The 26,519-nt window shown below is 47.1% G+C and overlaps 4 protein-coding genes across 5 annotated transcripts; 1 reads left to right on the forward strand and 3 right to left on the reverse strand.

The window, feature by feature from the left end:
• Nucleotides 1-2,474: 2,474 nt before the first annotated feature.
• Nucleotides 2,475-3,136, reverse strand: LOC104583157 (protein ALP1-like). The gene is made up of 2 exons (XM_010234915.1): nucleotides 3,007-3,136; nucleotides 2,475-2,926 (listed from the first exon to the last, which is right to left on the reverse strand). Exons 1-2 carry the CDS (start codon nucleotides 3,134-3,136, stop codon nucleotides 2,475-2,477), a joined length of 582 nt encoding a protein of 193 aa, XP_010233217.1.
• Nucleotides 3,137-3,869: 733 nt separating this feature from the next.
• LOC104582654 (L10-interacting MYB domain-containing protein-like) lies at nucleotides 3,870-11,950 on the reverse strand. 2 transcript variants are annotated; one of them, XM_024458972.1, is made up of 4 exons: nucleotides 11,504-11,950; nucleotides 5,142-5,218; nucleotides 4,609-4,939; nucleotides 3,870-4,530 (listed from the first exon to the last, which is right to left on the reverse strand). In XM_024458972.1, the coding sequence occupies exons 1-4, from the start codon at nucleotides 11,750-11,752 to the stop codon at nucleotides 3,988-3,990; spliced, it is 1,200 nt and encodes a 399-aa protein (XP_024314740.1). In that variant the 5' UTR covers nucleotides 11,753-11,950; the 3' UTR covers nucleotides 3,870-3,987. The 2 variants fall into 2 exon arrangements, 1 of the variants encoding a protein (XP_024314740.1); XR_730515.3 differs by lacking the exons at nucleotides 3,870-4,530; nucleotides 4,609-4,939; nucleotides 5,142-5,218 and adding an exon at nucleotides 11,094-11,356 and having other exon boundaries at nucleotides 11,504-11,938.
• LOC100821002 (NAC domain-containing protein 74) lies at nucleotides 6,358-10,546 on the forward strand. Its single transcript, XM_003568359.4, has 6 exons — nucleotides 6,358-6,513; nucleotides 7,321-8,141; nucleotides 8,313-8,590; nucleotides 9,022-9,516; nucleotides 9,653-10,119; nucleotides 10,222-10,546. The coding sequence occupies exons 2-5, from the start codon at nucleotides 7,985-7,987 to the stop codon at nucleotides 10,115-10,117; spliced, it is 1,395 nt and encodes a 464-aa protein (XP_003568407.1). The 5' UTR covers nucleotides 6,358-6,513; nucleotides 7,321-7,984; the 3' UTR covers nucleotides 10,118-10,119; nucleotides 10,222-10,546.
• A 10,289-nt stretch (nucleotides 11,951-22,239) lies between the features above and the next one.
• On the reverse strand, nucleotides 22,240-24,148 carry LOC100828279 (putative clathrin assembly protein At1g03050). Its single transcript, XM_003566170.3, has 2 exons — nucleotides 23,431-24,148; nucleotides 22,240-23,348 (listed from the first exon to the last, which is right to left on the reverse strand). Exons 1-2 carry the CDS (start codon nucleotides 24,146-24,148, stop codon nucleotides 22,240-22,242), a joined length of 1,827 nt encoding a protein of 608 aa, XP_003566218.1.
• Between the last annotated feature and the right edge of the window lie 2,371 nt (nucleotides 24,149-26,519).

A 26,519-nucleotide genomic window follows, 5' to 3' on the forward strand; every position in this document is an offset into this window, starting at 1 on the left:
CAATGGATTAATATGATTCTTTCCACTGCCACCTCACAAGTTCTCCTCAATGGGGTACCTGGGAAGATCATCCACTGTAAGAGGGGGCTTAGACAAGGAGACCCACTTTCACCCCTTCTCTTTGTTATGATGGCAGACATTCTTCAATCATGCATCAACATGGCACTGCATGCTGGGCATTTGAATCTTCCCATTGAATTGACATCAGATGCTGAATTCCCCATCATTCAATATGCAGATGACACCCTCATCATTATGAAAGCTGACTTCCATCAGATCCAATGCATCAAAGATTTTCTCTTCAAATTTCATAGAACTACTGGTCTGAAGGTTAATTTTCACAAATCCAATTTGATCCCCTTGAACATTGATCCTATTCATGCACTAAACCTGGCTGAGTGGCTGGGTTGCAAGCTTGGAACACAGCCCTTCACATACTTGGGTCTCCCCCTTGGTACCAATAGGCCCAAGATTTAGGATTACCTCACACTCATCACGAGAGTGGAAAATAGGCTCACCTGCTTTTCTAGCATGCTCTCTTATGGTGGAAAACTGCAGCCGGTTAACTTTGTTTTGTCAGCTCTGCCATCTTTCTACATGAGCACCTTTCTTCTTCCTAAAGGTGTCATTGAACGGATTGACAAACTCAGAAGACATTGCTTATGGAGAGGACAAGACCTCATCAGAAAGAATCCACCTCTTGCTGCCTGGGAGATGGTTTGCAGACCTAAAAAAGAAGGTGGACTAGGTGTCATTAACATCAGCATACAAAATCAGGCACTCCGTATGAAGAATCTGCACAAATTCTATAACAGGCTGGACATCTCATGGGTCCAATTTGTCTGGGAAAAACACTACCACAATGGTCTTCCTCCCAAAAAAACAACCACCGCATCTTTCTGGTGGCTAGACATTCTCAAGCTGATTGACACTTTCAAGCGACTCGCTGTGGCTAAGATTAGCAATGGGGTCTCGACCTTTTTTTGGACTGATCATTGGCAAGGGAACACCCTAGAATATGGATGCCAGTGTCCAAGACTTCGTGCAGAATGAACAAAAGGAAACACTCTTTCATCTCCCCTTGTCACTTACTGCTTTTGACCAATTCACCCAGCTCCTTGTTATGCTGGATAATGTTGCCCAAACTGATGGTCATGACATATGGACTTACATTTGGAACAAGGGCTCATTCATCCCAGCAGAGGCTTATAAGGCTCAAATTAATCACCTGGATTTGCCATCTGATTTTGGATGGCTCTAGGAATCCTACTGCCAGCTGAAGCACAAATTCTTCTTCTGGATGCTCCTCATTAATCGTCTCAATACTCGAGCAATGCTTCAAAAGAGGTCATTTCAGCTCCCATCATATGATTGTGTCTTATGTGGTGTTCCACATTTAGAAACAAGAGATCACCTGTTCTTTCACTGTGCATTTGCAAAAACTTGCTGGGCCTACCTATGTGACAGCTTCACTCCAGTTGCAAATGTTCATTTAAATGTGGAATCACTCAAACGCAAGCTCAAGGTTCCTTTCTTCATGGAGATTATCATCTTGGGTGCTCGGAGCATTTGGAAAGTTCGAAATGACTTCATCTTCAACCAGTGAACCCCCAGCCTCTACAGATGCAGGCAGCTTTTCAAAGAAGAGATGAATTTGGTCTTTCATAGAGCTAAAAGAAAGAAATACTCCAACATTGCCGCTTGGCTGGCTAGCTTCAGATAGCTCTTTCTTGTTTGTTTCATTTTTCATCTGTACAGTTACTCTTTTTTATATATATGACTGTAGGCATTTTTTGCCTACAGTCTTTACCTATAAAAAAAACACGCGGAGCATCATTAGTTCTCAGTCAGGCCAAGTCGAACCGACAAGCTGCCTGGCCGAGCCCTCGTCTCTATCCCCAATCCATAATCTACGTTAGTTTAAGTGCGTTAGCTGTTGTGCTGGTCCTAGCGACGTGTGTAGGACTATGTGTGGAGATGAAGAAGGGAGAGTGACTTGCATGCACGGTGACTTTGGTAAAGGGAATTCAGCCCTCGACAAGGAACGAGCCTGCGGCAGAGCATAGCGACGGGGACAAACATCGTGCCGAGGCTGCCTTTGTTTAGGCTGGAGCTGAACTCAAGCTAGCTGGAGCTGAAAAGGCTAATTTTCTGCTGGAGCAGGAAGGCTGGAGCTGAACCTGACTTGCTGTTCGTTTAGCATGACACTGAAACTGTGGCTGCTCCTGTGTGTAAGTGGAATGTCTGTAATGCCCCTGTTTGCTGCAATTTTTTATTAAACGCTGAGTTTGATGATGTAAGCGAAAATGACGAGTTTAAGAGTTAGTTTTGGCATAAAATAGTATTATTTAACTTTACCAATGAGAAAGATACTACTAATGGATCCATTGTCATAATTAATCGTAGTCTAAAAGTTAACCATACAATGTCATAACAGATAATACTAATATTAAGTACATTTTTCCATATCCTCATTATTCCCTATCGGCCATCAATCCGTTCGCAATAGCTTCACGAGTGGCATTCATGTTCACATTGCCTTGTCCCTCATGGTTCCACCCATTTGTGACAACCACATGCCCTGGTGGCATGTAGTCCTCATCACGGTCACACTTATCAAAATTCTCATCGAATATCTCACTCTCTCTAATGAAGTTATGAAGTGCCATGCAAGCGATGATAATCTTGGTTTGCTTCTTTACTGGATAACTCGGGATATCCAATAAGATGCGCCACTTTTGCTTCAACACACCAAATGAGCGCTCATTTACATTACGGAGTGAGGAATGAGCAAAGTTGAACAACTCTTCTTTACCACTTGGTGGTCGCCCCATGCGGAACTCAGGTAGATGATATTTTTGTCCTCTGTATGGTGCAAGATAGCCGGTGTCATTGGGATAGCCAGAATCGACAAGATAATATTTGCCTGCACCATGATGTATGTATTAGTACGAAAACGCATACATACAAGAATGGTATATGTGTGATGCATCAAATAAATTGTACCTGCTGGAGGGTGTGGAAATCTCTTCTTGTACTTGTCAAGTGTGTCTCTGAATATCCTTGTGTCATGTGCAGAACCTGGCCACCCGACTACTACAGAGGTGAATCGCATGTCGAAGTCACATACTGCCATGACATTCTGAGTAGCATACCCATGGCAACCAATATGGTTAATCATCTCATCAGCTGGCACAACAACTAGTATATGCGTACCATCGATTGCACCAATGCAATTATTGAAGTGTGGATAAAACCTAGAGTCACGAAGGCTGTCATGCATGGTTCTGAATTTGCGATCGAAGGGCCTTATGATGTCTCCTGCCATTCTATTCAAGCATGCCAACACATGGTTGAACTTCCTGTGGATAGTGTCAGTTGATCTATGAAAGCGATTGTGCACTTGGCTCACAGATTGGGGGCCACCAACAGTCCATAGAAACATTGCACGAGCCTCTTCAGAACACATAAACTTTGTCCCCTTCAATCCATAATGTTCTACCAGCCTGTCATGCAAAGCATCAAAACAAGGCCTGGTCATCCTATACATTTCATAACAGTCTTCTGTAGAGCCCAAAGTATCATAGGTCCACTGTTGACCGGTGCACCTATGCTCCCTCCTCTTCCTCTTGTTAAAATATTTTCTAGCATGCAGGTAGAAACCAAAAAGAACAGCCACATTTCGGTTGCGTCTCTTTTTCCTTAACTTCCTCTTCTCGGTAGCAACATTAATATCTCCATCACTTGAGTCACTTGAGTCACTCTCAGCCTCTGTTGATGAACTCATCTAAAAACAGCAGCAAGTAAAATATGTGAGCAGCAGCAGCAACTATACAACAACAGCAAGAAAACAGCAGCAGCAACAAATCTGAAATAAATTGAAGGATACAAATACATTTTTCAGGTCACACACAATATTACGAAACAGTAGCAGCACACACAAGTCTGAAATAAATTGAAGGATACAACACACAAGTGAATGAATTTCTAATGCCTCTTCCTGTCCGCGTACTGCCTCTTCAACCACTGGAGCCTCCCCTCACTAGTCTTCATAGCATAGAAGAAACACCTATTTTCAAGTTTACCAAACAACTTTGTTGCAATATAGTACTCATCACTTGTTTCAGGTGCCCCACACTTGACAACTTCCTCCATGATGGCATCAATATCATTTGCAACGGACACATTGCTTGATGCCTCTGATTTCTCCTCACTAATGACATGATCAACAAATCTTTTGAAATCCTTTCCATAAGGATCTTTCTTGGGCCTCTTTGGACTGCAAGGTATGGCACTTGCCCCCCCACGCTTCATTTTTGGCATAGGCAGAGGACTAGGCTGAGGGGTTCCTTCATCATCAGCCTCCAAGTCAACAATACCATCGACGTCTTGGCGTTCTTCAATGTCATCTTCTTCAGCACCGGGCATCACCGAAGAATTGCCGGTTACACTAGCTTTTTGGAACATTTTCTCTAGCCATTTCAAGTTGTCCGAGGGCCCTTTTCGAAAACGTTTAATATCCTTATGGACCTGCATATACCATTATGTTTTGTTAGTACATAAAAACAGCATAGGAATAAAATGGAAAATTAATCAAAACACAAATACCTTGATCAGGTCCGCCCACTGCTCTTCACTAGCTGTTATAGTTCTCTTCACAGGATCCCATCCAAGTCCAGTAGCTTTTGTCATGTAATAAACCCATGCTGTCCATATGCTTTTCAATTCATCCCAACAGTTTTTGAATTGCTTACGGGTATACAGCCTACCAGTTTGTTTATGAAATTCTTCACTTAAATTTTTATAACCCGTAACGCTCAGAGTCTTGGTAGGCCTATTTCCCTCGTTGACCTCTTTGCAAGCAATCCCACAAAAAATCCGGGCTACATCGGTATCCCACATTGCCTTTTGACTTGTTTTATCACCATCTGTTGTTTCACTTATGAAAGAAACACAAAAAGAAGTCACAAACATGTGTACTGGACATGGATAGAACCTAAAGTCATCTAAACATGTACTGGACATGGACTGATCATATGATAGAATGGAAACAACACAAACAACAATCTAGCCATGGACAAAAAAGACTAAAAATAGGAATACAAGGGGAAATAGAAGGGAAATCGTAGGGAGATGCTCACCTTGGTGCTGAACCGCTTGCTGGTTGGAGTTGGGAATCGGCAAGATAGAAGCTGCAGGCGTCCCTGGGTGTGCTCACCTACGAAGGAAAATCTCAATAAATATGAACACAAAAGGGAAATCGGAGGGAAATCGAAGGGGAGCTACTCACCTTGCTGCTTCGAGAAGGGAACAGAGGAGACCGGCGGAGCTTGGTCGGGCGGACGGAGTAGGAGACAGAGGAGAAGGAGGGAGTGGACGAAATGGCGGAGATCGACGGGAACGGGAGGACCCGACGGTGGACGACGCGGATCCGGCGGAACTCGGTCGGTCGGCCGTCAATGGTTCCCAGCACAGAGGAGGGGGTCGTTGGTGGGGGCAGAGCGGTGGAGGAGAAGGAGGGGAACGGGGGAGGACGAGGTCACGGGCGGACGAGGCCGTTCCGGTGAGGGCAAGCCGACGGCGCGCCGGACGGCGCTGGATCTAGGTCGGGCCGCCGCCTCTGTTTCTCGTTCACGAGGAGTGGGGGTGAGGGAGAGTCGGGGTGAGGGAGAGAAGAGCACAGCAAGAAAACGTTTCGTTTCTTTTTTCATCCTAGCGGCAGTTTCGCCGTAAATATTGATTAAGTGACAAGGGTAAAGAGGCGTGGGATTTTATCTCCAGATCCAGCCAGAACATGCTTCTGCTCGGTAGTACAAAATTGGTCTGAACTGAGCTGGAACTTGTTGTTTGCAGCTAGCTTAGTTTTTACTGTTTGTTTTGGCTTGTTACCTTGTTGACCCTAGAAACCAAATAAACACAAGCCTCGACCTAAACAAAGGCACCCTGAGTCTCCTCCACTACCATCAAAGGATGAACGGACGTTTCCGTGGAGGCACTCGTCGGACGACTGGCTCCACACACACGGACACACCATCGTCCCCACACGTCAGCAACATGCGCCTTCGTGACACCGGTACAAGCAAACCAAGAAAAGAAATCGCATCGCAACTACCCAAACATGGAAACATTACGCATTTAACCCCCAATCGCCAAATTCTCTCCTTTTCTCCATAAAATAAGCCTTTCAGCCAACGGGAGAGGAGTCAAATACCGGGCTTGGACTATGGAGGCTGGAAAATTTTGGCATCGTCGCTTGCAGATGAAGCTTCCTGGAAGCACACGACGCGGGGAAGGATTAAAAAAACTCCAAACTGACCGGACCGAGGGGCCCTATAGTCAGTGGCCCGGCCCAGCACCACGCCCTCGTCGATATAAAAGAGCCCCAGCCCCCAGCATCGGTTTCCTTCCTCCAAAACCTCCCCACCTTCTCGCTCCCCATTGACCAAACGGCGGCGCTCACCTCCTCCCCCTCGGTCTCCCCAATCGTCCTGCTGGCTTCCCTCCGTCCTCCTCGTAAGCGTCCCCGATCTCTGCATGTCTTCGTGCGATCAATCTGATTTGTTGCGGTCTAGGTAGATCGGATCGATTAGGCGTGTTTCGGGATCGAGGATTCGTGTCGATCCGATGTTTGATTTGGGTGCGTACGAATAATTGTCGTCTGATCCGTCGAATAGGCCACGGGAGGCGTCGAATTGCGAAGCGGATCGGTCTGGTCTCCCATCGATCATGATTTCCCGCTGGGTGTGCGCGAATTAGGGTTTCTGTTCGATCTATTTAGGCGACGATCTGGGGGTTGTGGGTTCTCGGTTGTCGATATTCAAGTGGTTCGCAATAGTTCCTTTGATTGGTTTGTGTAGCGTTGTCCTGGGTCTGACGTTCCATTCTTTGGGGACGATTTGGGATAGTTTGGGAATAAAGTTAGATCGTTGAATTAGTGTGGTTGAGCTGATACGTGATATTTTTCTGTGAATTTTCTCGTAGCGAGTTATTTTAGACCGCTGGATTGGTGAGTTAGAGCCGATCTGTGATATGGTTGTGTAGGAAGTATTTGTTCCAAAGGATTGCATTGTTTTTTCACGAATTTCATCCGACCCTACGAAATAACTTAACATTGTTTAGATTTCTTTGTAGAATTTTATAAAGGTTGGTTCTATGGTAGGTTTAGATGCATCACCTGATGGTGTGCTAATTGTATATCTGCTTTTTGTTGCACTATTGTGGGTTCCTTTAGCTGTACTGCATATAGGTAAGTCGTGTTTCAGAAACTAATTGAACAATCTTGATTCATCCCTTCTGATGATGTTTTATTTTTCCATGCAGGTTTTTGATCTTAATCACTCATGTCTCTTGAAGTCAGCGAGGGATCTCCTTATTTCCTCTCGTGCTACTTCTGGTTCATATATTGCATAAAATTCCGAGATTTCACTTGATACAAGTGGATCATCTTGAGTTTTGTGCAAATACTTCCTATCATGTGAATCAGTGGTAGTCGGTGTAATTGGCAAGACTCAGCTTTCTCTCATCTGTGTTCAGAACATTTGTTGGTTGAGTCCTTGGCGTGCTGCTTTCCTTGAGTCTTGCCAAGTGTCGTTTCTCATCAATTGTGTTCCCCGCACTTGCTTTCATTGGGCCAAATATCTCTTTTGGTCTACTCCCATCCAAATCTTCTGATCCTCTCTTCAGAATAGTTGTCATAACGTGAGCTGTCCTACTCTGAGCTCACACTGCAATCTTCTGAAGCCTTCCTGAATTCTTCTGTTCTCAAAGCATTTGAGAGCTGCTCTCTCCTTCCTTTGTTGCGTTGATTTGTGGCCCTGAGTTCTCATATCAGGACTGACCAACATCCCCTTTCTGGTCGAACTTGATATTTCCCTGATTACTGGTATAGATATTGTCTAATCTGGTGAAACATTTCTGCTTGTGTTTCACGTTAAGATCTCTCTGTTCTCTTGTTGGCACTGAGTGCAAGGCACACACTACGGTGATGGCTCAAACTTGCCTGCCACCTGGCTTTCGTTTCCATCCAACAGATGTCGAGCTCGTTTCATACTACCTAAAAAGGAAGATTATGGGGAAGAAACTTTGTGTTCATGCTATATCAGAACTTGAGCTGTACAAATTTGCTCCCTGGGACCTTCCTGGTAATTTTTGTATAATGTTGTTTAAACTTCTGTTGGTATAGGAATGATACACAAACAAGTTGGCTACAAATATAAAATGTCACAAATGTAATAATACTAGCCAAATTTTCTCTCGGTCTTAGTTAAAGTTTTGCTATTAATTGTGGAACATTCTTCTTTCTATACATGCAGAAAAATCCTGTCTTCGAAGCAAAGATCTTGAGTGGTTCTTTTTTTGCCCTCGTGACAAAAAATATCCTAAAGGGTCTAGGACAAACCGTGCCACACCCAATGGTTACTGGAAAACAAGTGGAAAAGATAGAACAATTGAGCTGAACTCTCGAACTGTTGGGTTGAAAAAAACTTTGATATTTCATGAAGGCAAGGCTCCTAAAGGCAACAGGACTGACTGGGTGATGTATGAATATAGAATGGAGGATGACAATTTGGTTTCTGCTGGTTTCTCAAAGGTACTTCTATTGACTTCTAATGCTAACTAGATTACAGAGTAAGATTGTGACAACGCAGTTAACATTTGTGTTTATAATCTTGTTAATGTTTCCCACTCTGCCATGTGTACTTATCTGACTGCTCCTGTTTTCACCTGTTGAATAGATTATATTTGCTCCTGTTTTCACCTGTTGAATATATGATATTTGGTTCTGTTTTCACCTGTTGAATAGAGCAGATCTCTTTGGAAGTACATTTATTTTTTGTTTGGGAGATATCTATTGAGCTGTAATATAGTATTTTAGTTAGTGCACACCCTTCGCCTGGTAACATAGTTAATGCATGATAACAGTTTGCTTCTTAAGATTTAAAAAGCTGCTATTTATTTTAGTAACTCCCTTGTGTGCCCTGCGAGTGGTTCTCATTGGTCTTTATGTTTTTGAACTTTCAGGATGAGTATGTTCTCTGCAAAATATTTAAGAAAAGTGGTCTTGGCCCAAGGATAGGGGAGCAATACGGTGCTCCATTCGATGAAGATGATTGGGAGAATTTGAGTTTTGAAACTTCTGCGTTTGGTTTAGTGTCCTCAGAAATAGAAGACCCCCAGGCCGAGACCTCCGTGATTGCTACTGCCACAGTAACTCAGGAACCTCCTCACCAGCTTGTTCGATTTTCTGGAGATGTAAACATCTGTACGAATGAAGTCAATACTGCTTCAGTGTCCTTGTCTGATTTAGAAGGCCCACATGTTGAGGCGTCTGTGTTGGCTACCGCTGCAGTTTTTGAGGAACAACCTATTCATTCTCAGCAGTCTGCTCAATGTTCTGAACATGTTGACACCAGTTCTAGTGAGTTCAATAATGCACCTCCAGAAGATGGAATTTTTTGGGACGAACTGTCAAAGTTTTTGGATAATTCTCCTCATCGTGACATTCCTTTTGGAGAGGTATTAGCCTTGACATTTCGTAGTTCACTTCTGTATGCTTCTGCTGAAGTAATTCATATCTTCTCATTTTGTAGTTCACTTCTGTATGCTTCTGCATAAGTAACTCATGGCTAAATACTTCTATGTTTTGTCGCAGGAATCTGGTCTCCCTCCAATGTCTGAACTTGAGGCTCAAGCTTTTGAGATAAACACTGCTGATCTCTACAACGAATTGGCAGGACTTGCTGGGTCAGGTGGATTGCCAATTGTGGATTTTGGCGCTATCGATGTTGGTTTTTCTTTAAACAATTTCCAGCACACATCCTCTGAACAAGCTGTTGGTGATGATTATTTAGAGCTGGACGATCTCCTTGCTCGTGACGCAACCCTCTCCTATGAGTTGCCAACACCAAACAATGAATTTTTGCAGTATCCCTTGAATCAGTCGTCTTACGGCGGACACTATCATGATGGTGCTACTTTATCTTCTGCCTTTGCTGCAAGTGGGTCAATTCCACCAATGCCCTGCTTTTTTGGGGATGTGCCTGCTGTTCCAAATAACCTTGTGAATCCCAACTATTCTGACTCAAGTCACTCAACCTTGAAGGATTCGTTCTTTTAGAGGTACAAGTTTGTTATCTTTGTGGTTATTGCTGTTGGAACTCCTGCCATGTCTGATTTGGTTGTTTGAAATCTCTGGTGCAACTATTCTTCATGAATCTTCAGAGTTGGCCCTACCCATAGATCACAGCACTCATCATGGCTTGGAGAAGGCAGACCTGTTTTGGCCCTCGCAAGCACAACACTGGACTCGCTTGCACAGGCGAGCTGTTTCCTACCAGTCTTGGAAGTTCTCTGGATGTTAGAACTAAAATCCATCAGTGTTTTGTTCCTGTAATGACTGCCAAGCTTAGTTTAATATTACTTGTCATCTTGGTAGCTCCATTTGTGTGTACTTTCTTCCCGTCTTATTTACTGTATCAGAATCGTTATATTATGATGATGTATGGCTCTGCCTTATTTCAATTACTTGATGCTTTTCCCTACATAATGGTACATTGTATGGTAGTACTTCGTATTAAAATTATTTCCTTGGTTTTGTGTTGTCGCTGGCTCGAGCTGAAATCATCTTTGTAACAACAGAACGATATGTGACGTCCAAATCCAGTTAACAGGAGTCAGGAGGTCAATTCGAATACCAAACCAATCTAGTACAGACAGGAGCGCTGTGTACCAACTCTTAAAATTTTGAATTTTGTGCTTCTTTTCTCTTTGCCGGACACAGTATTTCCATTTCCTGACTAGTTTGTTCTCCTTTCGTAAACGTGAACTTTGAAGGATTTGAAAACAGAAGGTTCGGTCACCGCGACAGCCCGTAATGGAATTTTGGCCTCCTTTTCGGCAGGTGCTTCTCCAGAAACCTTCTGGGGGAAGCTGCTGCCACAAAGAAGCTTGAGAAGCTGTTATAGTCCCTTTCTTTTCAGCTTCTTGAAATGCAACTTTTTGTCTGGTTTGGAAAAGAATAGTGTAATGTCCCTTAGACATTGACACCAACTGTGTTATTTCGTTCTTAATATCATTATTTTGGACCTTGTTCATATACTTCCACAGAAAATCTTCCCACATGGATTATTACACTTTGTGAACGTAAGAATCGTTTCTGTGCAAATACACAAAGAACTGAAATCTTGGTCTCCAAACAAGCATCTCTGAATACACAAGGAAACTGTTTACTCATTTCTGAACTCATGGAAACAACTTATTCATTTCCATGATTTATGCATTTCTAACTCATGAAAAAAATTATCTCCATAATCTGTCTACACATCGATCTTGCTCATGCATACACACAGCAACCAATCTACACATACAACACAGGAAACATCAAATGTATAAGTTGGGGACGAACACCTCGGCCGCTGGACTGGTGGGCTGAAAAAAGGGGGAGCAGGGTTCTCTGGAAGGGAAGATTTGGGGAGAAGAAGAAGCGATCCGTGTGCTCTCGTACCTGTTGCTGCCTGAAGAAGATGTTGTTGCATCTGCCGACTCCGGCCGGCGCCGTCGGGGTGCACTCGCACGCGAGGAGCTCGGTGCCAGAGGCCACGGCAACGGTCGGCGATGGCGGTGGATACCGGGCGAATCTGTCGAGTCGAGGTGGAGAGCGGTGTGACGGGGAGTGCAACGACGACCGGAGGGAAGAGGGAGGGCCGTGGATCTGGGGAGATGCGAGGGGTGGGGGGGGGGGGGGGTAGCGCATCAATTGCGGGGGAGATGATGGGGGCGGCGCCCAGAGAGGAGATGAGGGGCGGTGGCCGGAGATGAGATGAGGGGCGGTGGCCGGAGATGAGATGGGGGGCGGCCGGAGCCCCAACCCTAGCGGAGTAGCGCAAGCGGGCGGGGGATAGGTGCGGAGAGGGAGTCGGGGCAGGGGGAGGGTGTTGGCTTGGGCGCGATGGCATTTCACGCGTAATAACGGTTCGCTGTAGTGGTATTTTCATAAATGCCATGTGGAGAAGCTCGGGAAGCTGGTCTCGAGCAGTTTCTGGTGGCAGCTCCGTTTACACGTGATTTCAAATGGACTTCTCCGGGCAACTCGTGGGAAATTTTCCCTTCTTTTGGGTTTCACCTTTCTGGAACCTATAAGCTGACCTGGAAGTCCAAAAGAAAGGGGCCTTTATCACCTCGCTGCAGCCGGACTTGGACTGGGGAGGTCCATTCCTCGCCGGACGCCTAAATCCAGGAGCACCATCACCAGGCAACCGATCAAAGAAGATTTGCCAGAAAACCATGAACCCCCAGGCGAGCACCATATGCATCGGCAGAAAAAATGCGTTGAAGGCGTCCACGCTCGTCGCTATGATCTGGACTTGTGGAGAAAAAAGAGACGAGAGAAGGCAAAAAGTAGGGGCAGATGGCTGAAAAGGCTGTGCCGTCGCCGCTCACCCGCTGGTTGGCGGTAGTGGCACCGGCCAGAGCGTAGGTATGGCATGCTCACGCTACACCCAACACTTTTTAGTATTTGTGTACTCACAAACATGTCAATCTTATTTCGTGGATTCCGTTTCGAAAAAAAAAATCTTACTCCGTAGATACCCCAAGAAAGATATACCTATCCCATATCTGATATGCAGGCAACGTATATAAATTTTATTTGTTGCTACAATTTCCCATGTCAATTATATATCGAGTTGTGTGAATGTTCAATTAGTTACCACTAGATGTGCAAATACATGTTTTACCCATATATACGAAATACATATGATCTGTAACGCGGGCGAAGCTGTCATACCCTGTGACTGGTATCCAACAGAAAACTTATTTAAATAAAATGAATTAAGAGGCATTCCCAAAAATCTCCCTAAATGCATTTTGAATTCTCTTATATTTATTGGATTTAAAAAAAATTATTGGACTTTCATTGTTATTCTCTCTAGCTATGAAATTGGCCAAAATCATATAACCAAATAAAACTACTCGACAATGTTTCTCTAATCTTTTGGACTCGAAAATCGAACCAATTATGAATAAACTTTTTTTGTGAAAACAATTATTAGTAAATTGAGAACATTAAACTCTAAAATTTTCTTGCCCCTCCCGACTGCAAAACCTACTTTTTGTATCAAATAAAATAAAATAAAAAGGTTAATTTGATATAAGCTATCGCAATTTTTGCATATTCGAAACATGCCATTTCAATTCTCATATTTCGAAAAATACCACTGCAGTGGCATGTTTGATCTGTAGTGGTATTTTCGAAGAATCTGTAGAGTTGCAGTGGCATGTTGCTATGGATAAAACAAATTAGACTACTGACTAAATAAGACTAAAATCACAATTATATAATGGCACTATCTGATCTGATATCATTCCAAATTAGTGACGAACATCATCACCCTATCAGTCTTTTGCAACAGATTTAATTGTTTGCATTACAAGGAGATGGAGAGTTTTTTCTTTTTTGAAAATAGAAGGCGAGGAGGTGATTTTGACAACAAAAAGAGGTGACGGACCGCCACCACGATCTCTTTTATAAGAGTAAAGATTAGTTCAACTATGTTTACATTGAGTTTGTAGCAGCAGTAAGTTTTTTTTTCCTTTGATCCGAATATTCAGCAGGTTTGGGCATGGATAGTAATTGACTAATTGTGCCCCCATGGATATTCTCTCAGCCGGGCATGCAGCCGGATTTGGGTATGCATTTGCGGAGTTCTGTCAGGACAAACCTGACCCCGTCTCTGTTAGCAGCCCTGTTCACCATCCGACAATAGGCGCGAATGAAGCCCACGAGCCGGCCCACCTCCTAAGGCCCAAGAGGGTCCGCAAGCCCAATACACGCTACATCGGTGGCGACTGGAGAATCTCCACCAAGCTAGTACTTAAGTAGCGATCTTCTTCTTCGACAAAGCATCTGTTTAGATCACGGCTTTGAACTTGGCGTTGGCGTTGTTCCAACTGGCTTTTTTCTTTTTGTTCTTGTATCGGATCTGGATTGTAGTTCCTAAACTCCACCGAATCCTAAAGTAATCATAGTGCATCCCTATCAATTGGTATCAGTCGCCACTCACCACCCTTCCAATTCCCTCTGTGATGGAAACTTGTCGACTTGCGAAGAAGCGTGCGGAGAAGCAGGTTGCGTCGCTGGATCTGGCGATTCAGGCCGGCATCGAGCTCGGTTTGGAGGCAACAACCGAGACCATGACTGCCAGCATCACGTTGGCGGTGAAGGAGTCACTCGGTGCTACGATTGCTGCGGCGGTGCGCGATTCGCTCGGCCCGACGCAGAAGCGTTTCGATAAATTGCCTTCCTGGAAGTCCAATCTTGAATCCCGTGTGACCGATCTACACACGGTGGTGCTCAACATCCAGAAGGCGGGCGCGCCTTCGAGTTTGGGTGAGGTTGCGACCGATCCAGCAGGGTCTCCTCACGGCACATTAGCCGGAGTGGAAGGCGAGCTGGCGCATCTCGCGGGCCTGGTGGCCATGGCTTTGTCTTCATGCAACGGGCTGTGTCATTAGGGGATCAAACTCCTCGTCACACCCGGCCAGTGTACTTCTGAGCTGTGGAATTGTTCTTGGTTTACTCATGGTCATGAGTTTACAACCATTTTCAAGGTTCTGCCTCTTGGTCACTATGATGTGATTCTTGGCTATGATCGGCTTAAAGCTCACAGTCTTATGGAAGTGGATTGGGCCACTAAAACTATGGTGGTCAATGATAATGGCTGGCGTGTCCATTTGCAAGGCATTGTCTCAGCTCGTTCCACTTGCTATGCTATATCTCTGCTACAATGATGTTCTTTACTGCAACATGGTTCCCTTACTGAAGTTGTTCATGTCTATGAGCTCGCACATTCCACTGATGTGGGTGAGGAAGCTTTGCCTGTCAGTATTTCTGCGGTCCTTCAACAGTTTACTGATGTGTTTGCTGAACGTACCATCTTACCTCCTCGCCGAGCCTGCGATCATCGCAACGAGCTGGTTCCAGGCGTTCAGCCTGTCAACATCAAACCATACAACATTCTCCTGAGCTGAAAACTGAGATTGAATGTCAAGTCAGGAGATGTTGTACAATGGTATTATTCAACCTAGTAAAAGTTCTTTTTCTTCCCCTGCAATCTTGGTCAAGAAGAAGGATGGCACTTGGCGCATGTGTATTGATTTTCGTCAGCTGAATGCATTAACAGTGCCTGTCAAGTTCCCTATTCCCATCATTGATGAGTTACTGGAAGAACTTCATGGAGCTGTCTGGTTTTCCAAGTTGGATTTGCGTGCTGGCTATCATCAGATTCATTTAGCTACTGGTGAAGAGTAAAAGACTGCATTTCAAACCCATAATGGCCAATATGAATATAAAGTGATGACTTTTGGTTTAACTGGAGCCCCAGCAACCTTCCAAGGTGCTATGAATGTCACCTTGAAGTCTTGTTTGCGCAGCTGTGTGATTGTATTCTTTGATGACATCTTTGTTTATAGCAGAACTTTGGATCAACATGCTCTTGACCTTACTGAAGTCCTGCAGTTACTGCGCCAAGATCAGTGGTTAGTGAAACGCTCCAAGTGTTCTTTTGCTCAGACTCACATTGCTTATTTGGGCCATGTCGTGAGCTCTGCTGGAGTAGCAACTGATAGTGACAAGATCAAGGATGTTGCAGATTGGGCCTCTCCTTCCACTGTTAAGGAATTACGTCAGTTTCTTGGTCTAGCAGGGTACTACAGAAAATTTGTCAGACAATTTGGTATCATTGCGAAGCCCCTGACCAATTTACTGAAGAAACATGTGCCATTTCAGTGGACACCTCAAGCTGAGCAAGCTTTTCAACTTCTGGAATCAGGTCTTATCACAGCTCCAGTTCTAGCCTTACCTGATTTTTCTGTGCCTTTTGTCCTTGATACTGATGCCGCTGGTACTAGGATAGGAGCTGTGTTACAGCAGCAGAGTCATCCTATTGCATTCCTGAGCAAAGCCCTTGGTCCCAAAATGCAAGGCTTGTCTACTTATGAGAAAGAGTTTTTGGCCATTATTATGGTAGTGGATCATTGGCGTCTCTATTTACAATATGCTGAATTTACTATTCGTACTGATCATCGCAGCCTAGTGCACTTAGAAGACCGGCGTTTGCATACTCCTTGGCAGAAGAAGGCATTTACCAAGTTGCTAGGATTGCAATACAAGATCTGTTACAAAAGGGGCGTGGGTAATGGAGCCGCAGATGCTTTGTCTCGCAAGGAACATGATCTTGTCTTGCACCTTTGTAACATCCCAAAATTTCAAACCTTTACATGTGCATCGCATCCATGAGCATCATGCCACAATTGCATGTTTAAATTCAAATTTGAATCACAAAAAGGCTTTAAAAGATTTTGTTTACACCTATTTGAGCTTTGGATCTTCAAACCATTAAGATTTATATATAAAAATGGTTTATTGCACCTATGAGCTATCCCATAATTCTTGGATAATTATTTGGTGTTGAAAAAAAAAATATTTTACTTAAATAGATATATGGCCCTAAAGGCATTTATAGGGCAAATGTATTTTTTATATATTTTATTTTGAAGAGAAACTACTTCCAAAAGTTGTATCATGGTAGAATATGATTTTAGAAATTTTCTGGGATTTATTTGGAGCAAATTGGAGTTCAAATTCAAAAGATATCAAAGAAATGAGAAAAACAGAAAAAGAAAAGGTCTAAAAGAAAAAAAAGGGGTAAACCGGACCGGCCCGGCCATTTTGGGCCGAATTGGCCCAGTCCGACCTCGCCCGACCGGCCCAGCCTTCCCGGCCGCTCGCGCGCGCCCGCACCCGCTGACAGGTGGGGCCCACCTATCAGGGGCTTCTTCCCTGGAAGGAAAGCCCCGCGCTGCCGCCGCGATTTCCGGCCGCCGTCCCCGCGCGCTCGCCGCCGCAATCTCCTCCTCCAACCTTCCTTTTGCAGCCCCGAGCACGTCGTTTTAATCCCCGCGACCCCCTCTCTCTTTCCCCCTTGTTTCCCCATCCAATCGCGCCGCCAGGCTGCCCCGATTTCTCGCCGGAGTCCGTCCCTGACCGCGCCCGTCTCCGCCATGCCGCGCCGCGTCTCCCCGTGAACTCCCCGCGTCACAGCCTCGTCGGAGCACCCCGCGCGCCGCCATCCGCCGACCGCGCCGCCCGCCCGTCTCGTCCTAGGCGCCGACCCGCGTCGCCCGAGCCCACGCCGACCGCGGCCCCGTCTCCGCCGTGCCGCGCCGCCCTTGCCCGTCGCTTCCCCGACGCCGGAGCACCCCGCGCCGCCACGCCCGTGCCCGCGCCACCGTCTCCTCCAACTCCGGCAGCCCGCGCCGCCCGGTAAAACCCTAGAACCCCCTCGTCCGTCCGATCCGGATCCGAGGGCTAAGATTAGATCCCGTTTTAATTTTTAACCGAACCGGTATGCACCAATTAGATGCTGACACGTGGCACCCGGTTTTATAAAATAAAAATGTAATTTTAATCCCCCGGAATTAATAAAAGGCACTTTTGCAGATAGGCCCCTGTAACTTCAAATGATCATAACTTTAAGTCTGTTTGGCCAAATTTAGTGATCCACACCTTTTTGGAATCCTTAGGAAATTTAGAATCTTTTGGCACTGTCCAATTTCAAATTTTAATACTTGAATCACATTCAAATTACAGATTAGGATTTAATGCTTTTTAAATCATAACTAATTATCTAAAAGTCCTTTTTGAATGAAACCAGTGCCCAAAATTTAATTTTATTGTCCTCTGTCCAATGGGACAGAGAAATAAATATTTTGGATTAATCTATTTGGCTGATGCCAATAAAACCTCATTTTAGGGTTTAAACCCTAGCCATTGCAATTTATTTAAAAATTCTAATTACATGTGCTTAATTATCAATGCCTTGGACCAGTAGATCACCCAAATAAAACCAACCCACTCATGTCACATGTTTTGCATCGCATCATGGCATACATATTCTTTTGTCATGTTTGTATTGTGTGTTTATGTGTGTGTATATGTTTGTTGTTTGTATAGTATTCTCGGAGAGCGAACCTTGCGATTGTGACGAGTGTTTGAACTCCAACTACTATCAATGAAAGTTCACTTTGACCATCATCCCATTATTTTATTATGCACTAGAATTTATTAGTTGCATTGTTAGGATTATTACTGTATCTATGCTAGCTATGATCTGTCCTACTAGTATACGATACCCTTTGTCATGACTTCACCACCAATTGCCATCGTAGTAGTAAAATGCTATGCTATGCTAATATATGAGGGTGGTATTATTACAAGGTGATACTATTGAATTACAATATGATTTTCCTAGTGTATGACAAAACAAGTAATTCAATGAATCGTCCTGTGTGGGCTGCTTTGCGTTTTCGGATGTAGTGACGTTAGGTCCATTTCTATGGGGCCTGCTGAGTCATCTCTCTATGTGATTCGGGAGCGTCCATGGTCGTCTCCCCGTGCGATTCGGAGAGCGCCTGCGTCACAATGTGGGATGCCACTCGAGATAACCAGAGACTGGACTAGTTTACTGTTTAGTAGCTTCTAGTACAACCACATGGTATTATGGGCTCTGCCAGGATGGATGTAAGAAATATGAACCTGGATCCGAGGTGACATCGGTATGTAGCAGTGTAGGTTGGAACGCGTCCCTCAGGTGGTTTGGAGGAATATGTTCTGAAAATTCCTGTAATCGATGCCGTTGCTACTCTACCCTGAGGACAGCAAGGGATTAACACGTCGATTTCTTGTGGGTAAAGTGTACCACCTCTCGAGAGTGTCAAACTAAGTACTTAGCCGTGTCCCCGGTTACGGACATTTTTGAGCAACTAGATATTGGAGCTGTAAGGAAGGTCTCACTCATTCCAATTTCCTAATAAAATGAATGGTTTGAACTAGGTAGAAGCATTGATGTTTCTACTCAATGTGCCTAGGTTAATAGGAGCATGGGTGTTTCTACCCCGTGTCCAATAGAATTCAAAACTATTTGTCTAAAAATGATGGGATTTGAATAATGATGCTTTTATGCTAAATAGCCAAACCCCACTTAGCTAAACTATGCATGTACTTGGTAGGTCCTTTATAACTCTAGTGAGCTTGCCAATACATTCAAATGTATTGACCACGTAGTGGCTGCAATTAATAATGCAGGTAGAACTGACGAAGAGTGAGGTTCGTCGATATTTCTTTGGGTCATGTGCTTACATTCCAACATGCTCTCTCCTCTGGGAGTAGATGAGGCCCTTTTACTCTACCTTTCAGCTGTAGCTTCATGATACATTGTTATCATGGTTTTGAACATTATTTGTTTATGCTGGCCTAGGAGGTCATGCAAGTTTGTAAGTACAATTTAAGTTCTGGATGATACGATGTAATAAAGTACTTTTGATCTTTGTATCTTGGTATTACATCTTGAACTGTGTGTGCTAGTGAGTCGATCTAGCGACTAGCACAAGTAAGCACAGAGATCGAACCCTTGGTGAAGGGGGATCGCTTCAACCTTTCTGTGGTATCAGTGTGCCAGCCTACTTGGCTAGAGGAAATCCAGTTGGGCTATCAACACGATACAGTAGCTACTAACTACTAAGCTGTTATCTGAACTAGCTGTCAGTCCTTCTTCTCATGCTCATTATACTTTGGATCAAGGTATCATTCATTTCAAGGGCAAGTTGTGGTTAGGAAACAATGAAGCTTTACAACTGAAGGTTATTCAAGCCTTACATGACAGTTCTTTTGGTGGCCATTCTAGTTTTCCAGTCACCTATCAACGTGTGCGCCGTTTGTTCCATTAGGCTGGCCTTAAAAAACAAGTGAAAGCTTATGTTCAAGGTTATCAGATCTGTCAGCAAGCTAAACCTGAGCGAGTTAAATACCCTGGTTTGCTCCAACCTCTTCCTATTCCACCTCAGGCTTGGCATACTATCACTATGGATTTTATTTCCGGGCTTCCCTTATCTGATCGCTTCAATTGTATTTTGGTGGTGGTTGATAAGTTTACCAAGTTTGCTCACTTCTTGCCATTGTGTCACCCATTCACGGCTGCTCATGTCGCGCGAGTGCTCTTTGATTGTGTGTATATACTTCACGGGTTGCTTGCCATTATTGTTTCGGACAGGGATCCTTTGTTTACAAGTCATTTTTGGCAGAATCTGTTCAAGTTTGTCGGCACCAACTTGAACATGAGTACTGCTAATCATCCTCAATCTGATGGCCGGACAGAGCGTGTGAATCAGTGCTTGGAAATCTATCTTCGTTGCTTTGTTCATGCCTGCCCAAGGAAATGGTCTCAATGGATTTCTGGAGCTGAATACTGGTATAACACTTCTCCTCGTTCTGCTATTGGTGTTACTCTTTTTCAAGCACTCTATGGCTATGAGCCGTGACAGTGGGGTGTTGACTCTACCGATGCTTCTTCTCGCACTGATGTTCAGCAATGGATCAGTGAGCGATCTCTAATGAATGACATGCTGAAGCAGCATTTGAATCATGCTCGACAGACTATGAAGAGTCAAGCTGATAAGCATCTTATTGCCCGTGAATTCCCTGTTGGTGATCAGGTTTTCCTTCGCCTGCAGCCTTATGCTTAGAGTTCAGTGGCAAATCGTTCCAACCATAAGCTCTGTTTCCGGGTTTTTGGTCCTTATACCATTCTGGCTCGCGTGGGTCCTCTCAATTATCATCTGGACCTTCCTGCTGCTGCTAAAGTGCATCCGGTGTTTCATGTCTCTCAGTTGCGTCGTGCTATTCCTCCATACAGTCAGGTATCTTCTCACCTGCCTTCTGTCACTGATCACTTGTCAGTTCCTATGCATGTGGTGGAGACACGTTGGTGCAAGCGTGGCAATGCTTTGAGGGAGCACGGTCTGGTGCAATGGTCTGGTTCTATGGCTGCTACACTAACCTGGGAAGATCTAGCCGAGCTGCGTACTCGGTTTCCTGCTTCCACCGCTTGGGGGCAAGCGGTGTTTCAAGGGGAAGGGAGTGTTAGCAGCCCTGTTCACCATCCGACAACAGGCGCGCATGAAGCCCACGAGCCGGCCCACCTCCTAAGGCCCAAGAGGCTCCGCAAGCCCAATACACGCTACATCGGTGGTGACTGGGTGAATCTCCACCAAGCCGGTACTTAAGTAGTCATCTTCTTCTTCGACAAGGCATCTGTTTAGATCACGGGTTTGAACTTGGCGTTGGCGTTGTTCCAACTGGCCTTTTCCTTTTTGTTCTTGTATCGGATCTGGATTGTAGTTGCTAAACTTCACCGAATCCTGAAATAATCATAGTGCATCTTGAGTCTCCAACCTAGCGTTTCTTTCAAAGTTCTCGACAAATTGACTACCTGATCTCCGAATTTTTTTTCTAAAGCTCTTTTACGGTACCCGAGTTTAACATGGATCGTTCATTTGTCCTGATCTAGTGGCCCGTATGATTTGGTACTCCATTGCTGATCCTACGGAGTACCGAGTTGAAAACGGATGGAGTGCCCTGATTTGGAGGGCAAAGTAGTAATCTCGTCAGTGTATTTTGTGCCTAAAAAAACTGAATCGTTGCTTTCAATAATAAAAATCATGCTTTGACCTGACCCACCCGGCCGCCGCGGCAGAGAAGACGAAGGATGCGCTAGATGGAGCAGCAACCGACCTCTCCGACCTTGGTCATACGGCTGAACCCATAGTTGTAGTACCGAGGTCACCTAAGTCCTGACACCGGCAATCGTTGCGTGCCCCTTTTGCGGGAGGAGCCGCCGCCACCCACCGATAGAAATCTGGGCTGATTCAGCCTGTTTGCTCTGGTTGATTCGTTGGTCATCTTGATCTTGCTCTGCGTGCGTGACTGTGAACAAATTCAGTTCAATTGCCCATATGTTGATGGATTATTTGCCCCGTGGATGCGATTGATCTGTAGGAAATCGTTGGCATTCTAACATGCATTGATTCAGCTAATTTGATTCCTTAATCATATGAGCTAGTTAGGCTCCCTAGCTATAGCTTTGAACAAATCCGAGCATGACCTTCGTCGTTCAGTCCATGGCGACGAGGGATGAGACGGTTGTATTAACAGGGATTACCGGAATAGTTTAAGATGGGGTATTACTACTAAATTAATTAGCAAAAGATAATGACTAAAATAGCCTTTAGAATGGACGTCCAGATTTACTTGGTACTTCCAACTCTAACTTCGGAGTATCAGGTACGGTAAAAATTACCTTTCTAAAAATAAACACGAGGAACATGAAACAGAGCAAGAACATCTATCTAAGAAGGATGATGATACGCTGCGTAATTGCAAACGCTAGGAGGCATAAACTGCTGCGGCCGCTGCTGCGGCGGCTGTAGCATTGCCAGGCCCCTCTGCCCCTGCATGCCGTTCTTGCCGTACTGCTGCCACGCCATCTGCTCCTCCGTCAGAAGCCGCTGCTTCGTCTGCATGTCGGACATCTGCACGAAGGCCGGCGGCGGCACCGCCATCGACGCCGCGAAGGGGTCCGCTGCCGCGCCGCTGCACATCCCTGGGGGCGCAGGCAGCGCCAGCAGCATGGGAGCCACGGGCGGCCGCAGAGTCACGCTGCTCGCGCTCCCGGAGAACGCCTGCGCGTTCGTGGATGCCGTCGCGTGGCTGTACATGCCGTCGAGGACAAGCATGTCGAGGCCGCCGCCGAGTACCGCCTGCTGGCTGGCCAGCGCGCTCGCTGACTCGACCAGGGCTGTCTCCCAGTCCGCTGACGATGAGGGGTCGAAGAGTTCGCTTGTTGGCGGTTTGCCGTCGAACAGAGCCAAGGCAAGCTGCTGGCCGTGCTCTTCCCCGGACATGGCGTCCGCCTTCAGGTTCAAGAAGTCTGCCTCCTCCTCGACTGTTTCCGTGGTGAGCAGCGGAAGCAAATCCACTTCTTCCTGCTCCCTTTGCACCGCAACGGGTGGCGGAAGGGCCTTGGTGGCGTTCATGGCGTGCTCTTCCTCTTCCTCGGCAGGTGGCTCCTCGGGCTCTGGGCTTGGCGGCTCTGGCGATGGGGAATACGACGGCGGCAGCAGCGTCTGCTGGGACAGCTCTGCGGCGCGCCTGTCGCGGACGAACTCGTCCATGAGCTCGAGCTTCTTATGCGTGACAGGCTCCACCTCGGGGACGTCGGACTGGCGGCAGACGTAGGCGTCCTTGCACCAGGCGTAGAAGGCGTCGAGCTCTTCGATCTGCTTGGCGAGGCCGCAGAAGACGCCGTGCACGCGCTCGCAGTCGTCCGCCGCCTCCATGTCCGGGAACCGCTCGATGAGCGCCGCCCTGGCCTCCGTCAGCTCGAGGTAGAGCTGCGCGCTCTCCTTCACCAGCGGGTACAGCGACACGGTCACCACTCGGTTTGTCCTCGCCGCGCCTGCGTTCCATGAATTTCAAGTTTCAACGCGTGTGCTCGATCCAAGAATCGGTGACGTGCGTGCGCTGCGGGCTCGGCTCACCTACGGGGCGGCAGGCGATGAAGCGGTCCAGGAGTTGCTGCAGCTGCTGGACCTTGGCGAGGAGCTGCTCCAGCGTCATCTCGCTCGCCGGCTTGTCCCTCAGCACCAGCGCCACGGCCTTGCCGGCTTGATCGCCATGATCGGCATCCTCCTCCCGTGGTCTCCCGGGGGACTGGCTGTAGAGCTCGTCCTTGAGAAGCTTGCAGAAGCGGTTGCTGCCGTTGGGGCCCTGCCTGGCCTGCATCCGGTACTCGAGGCGGTCGTCGAGGTAGGCGGCGTAGGTGCGCACGAAGGCCGAGAAGTCCCAGGCGTCGCGGCGGGAGCGGTCGCAGAAGTCGGACATGTTGAGCATGCGCGTGCCCCGGCGCGTGGCGTAGAAGAGCTCCTGCTCGAACGCCGGCCCGCCGTCCGCCAGGAGCCGGTGCACGATCACCAGCGCCTTGAGCGCCACGTCCCAGCTCCGGGTGCGGCCCAGGCGCCTGGACAGGGCCGCCACGCACGCGCCGACTTGAAACGACGCGCCGGAGGTGGAAGAGTGGTGCTGAGTGAGCGCGAGGACGTCGCGGATGTGGCGCTCGTCGGCGGGGAAGCTCTCGCAGTGCTTGCTGGCCTTGACGATGGCCACGTCCAGCTCCGAGGAGGACGCGACCTTCGCGAGCCCGATGCTCGTCTGGTCCTTCACCGCGCCCAGCGCCTTCCGGAGCTTGCTCGGCGCCATTGCGTTTGTTCGTCGTCCGGACGACCGGGAGGGGCTAGCAATTGCCAATTGGTCGATCGATTTGGGAAATGTGGGGAGGGGAGCGTTGCGTTGGTGTTTGAGGCGAAGAGAGGATGGTGATGATGGGAAATTCGCGCGCGTGGGAGCTGGTGGCGGAGAGGAGGCCCGAGGAAGGTGGGCGCCATGGACGGTACAGAGAGACCATCGACTCCAAGGCCCAGGGATAGTTCGTCTCTTCGGCTTTCATGGCTCAAGGAAAAGTCATTACTGCGGAGCAAGTGGGCTGTGGGCTTCGGGTTTACCTTAAGGCTAGATTCTTTTTGCTCCTGATAGCTTACATGGGCCTCAGGTTAATGCATAGCTGCCGCAATCGGAACTTTTATATGGGTGTGGCTATCGTTTAAATCCCCTGATTTTTATGCTCTAAATTTTTATACGGCTGTGGCTATCTTTTAAATCGCCTGACTCTTATGCAAAGGACGTTAAATCTCAGTTGATGTATCAAACACACTGGATTAAGATCTGAGGATCATCCTCACTCTTCCTTCTCTCATGTGTTACTGTTGGATTAAGATCGTCAGCCAAGCACGTCATCAGATCTCTAATTTAAAAACACGCGACTTCTCAATAGACAAATCATTTTATATAGTCGCACACATGCGTCAGTTGCGCGATGATCTGATTTAAGTCATGTTTTTAAACCTGGAATCCTTGCGGTAAAATAATAACAATCCACACTCAATATTCTTTTTAGCCCCCATTTGATATCTTGGTATTTTCAAAGTATTGTGAGAATACCACAATTTTAAAAAAGGGAACAAATAGGGTGCGAACGTTCGCTCCCTAGCTATTTGGCTTGACGGTTGAAGTTGACACTCTCACAGAACTAAAATTGACATCTTCACGAACTAAAGTTCCACCTCCGCAGACTAAATTGCCATTTATGCAGAACAAGCTGCTAGCCGGGAGAGTCAAGAGTTGGAGCTGCAGGGCATCTTCTGCGTCACGACGGCGTGGTGCAGCGGGGTCTCGGTGACGGGCACATGCTGATGGGCGTGTGTAGGGTGGTGTCACTGTCTGGAATCGTGGCGACGTTGATAGTAGGTCTGACAAGGTCACTGCTTTGATCCATGTCTGGGTCAGAGAAATTAGACGGCGGCGGCTAATTTTAAAATGTGCGATGCGGTGTGCGTTGAGAATCTGTTGTGTCCTGATGCGGCTTCCGATTTTAGATGATGTTTGTTTGTGTGGACCTAGGGCTTTCGAGTTTGTAAGTTCGTTTTGTGAGTTTGTTGAATAATAAAAAAAAATTGTGTGCATTATCTTTAAAAAAAGAAAGAAAAATTGCCACGACAAGATGCCACAGGACACGTGGCTCAGTTACAACCACGCGTTTTCCGTTTGGACGATCAACAGAACATTCCATAAGATAGATTAATCAACCACAGGTACTTTATTCATATGGAGTGCTACAGCACCGGCGAGCTTATTATTGCGTGGATCCAAGCAACAGCGGCATTTTCTCGAGGAAGAAACAAGAGCTGCTGCTGGATGCCTGGATCAATTCTTGCACGGCGGGCCGCAGGAGGCGGGGCCGGTGTCGGTGTGCATGTCGTCGCACCGGAACTTCTTGACGGGGGTGCTCTGGACCTGGACGCACTTGACGCAGTCGCGCTCGCACTTGCTCACGGTGTCCTTGCAGGTGAAGACCCCCGCGAAGAAGTTGCAGAAGGAAGCGACATTCTTGAAACCCCGCCGCCACCCCTAGTCCTCCCTCTCCCCGCGCCCCCCCCCCCCCCCCCCCCCCCCCCCCCCATCTCCTCCTCTCCCCTCGCGCGGCACAATTGCGGCGGCGGGACGCAAGGCCCGCGACGGAGTGACTCCGGCAGTGGTGGCTCCTCCTGTAGCTGCGCTGGCGCTTGGGCAGGCACGTGGTGGCTCGCGTGCGGCGGCGCTGGCGCGCAGTGGGGCGTGCGGATCTGTGCAGGCACGATTCCGGCGGCGGTGGCGCGCAGACGTGGGGCGGAGAGCCACGCGGTGGGCTTGCTGCTCGTTGGCGGGCCTCGAGCTGCTCCCTGGTGGACCTGTATGGCAGAGCGCCGCTGCTGCAGGTGATGCGCTATTGATTGGACAGTGCGCTCTGCGGCAGGGCACTGCGGTTCTCCGGCCGCGGCCGCTGTTGCTGTGATGCTGCTGAGATGGTGCCTGCGCCCCAGGGGCCGCGGGGGGTGTGGAGGCCTAGAGGGTGCTCGGCCACCGGTGTGTTGGGTGGTTCGGGAGGTGACTCAAGAGACGTGCTTGGGACGTGTTGGCCGGCTTGGCTGGCCACTCGCGGGTGGCCGACGCTCGAAGGGAGGCGGGCATGGGCGTG

This window comes from Brachypodium distachyon, chromosome 2 (genome assembly GCF_000005505.3).
Source record: "Brachypodium distachyon strain Bd21 chromosome 2, Brachypodium_distachyon_v3.0, whole genome shotgun sequence".
Taxonomy (NCBI): Eukaryota; Viridiplantae; Streptophyta; class Magnoliopsida; order Poales; family Poaceae; genus Brachypodium; species Brachypodium distachyon.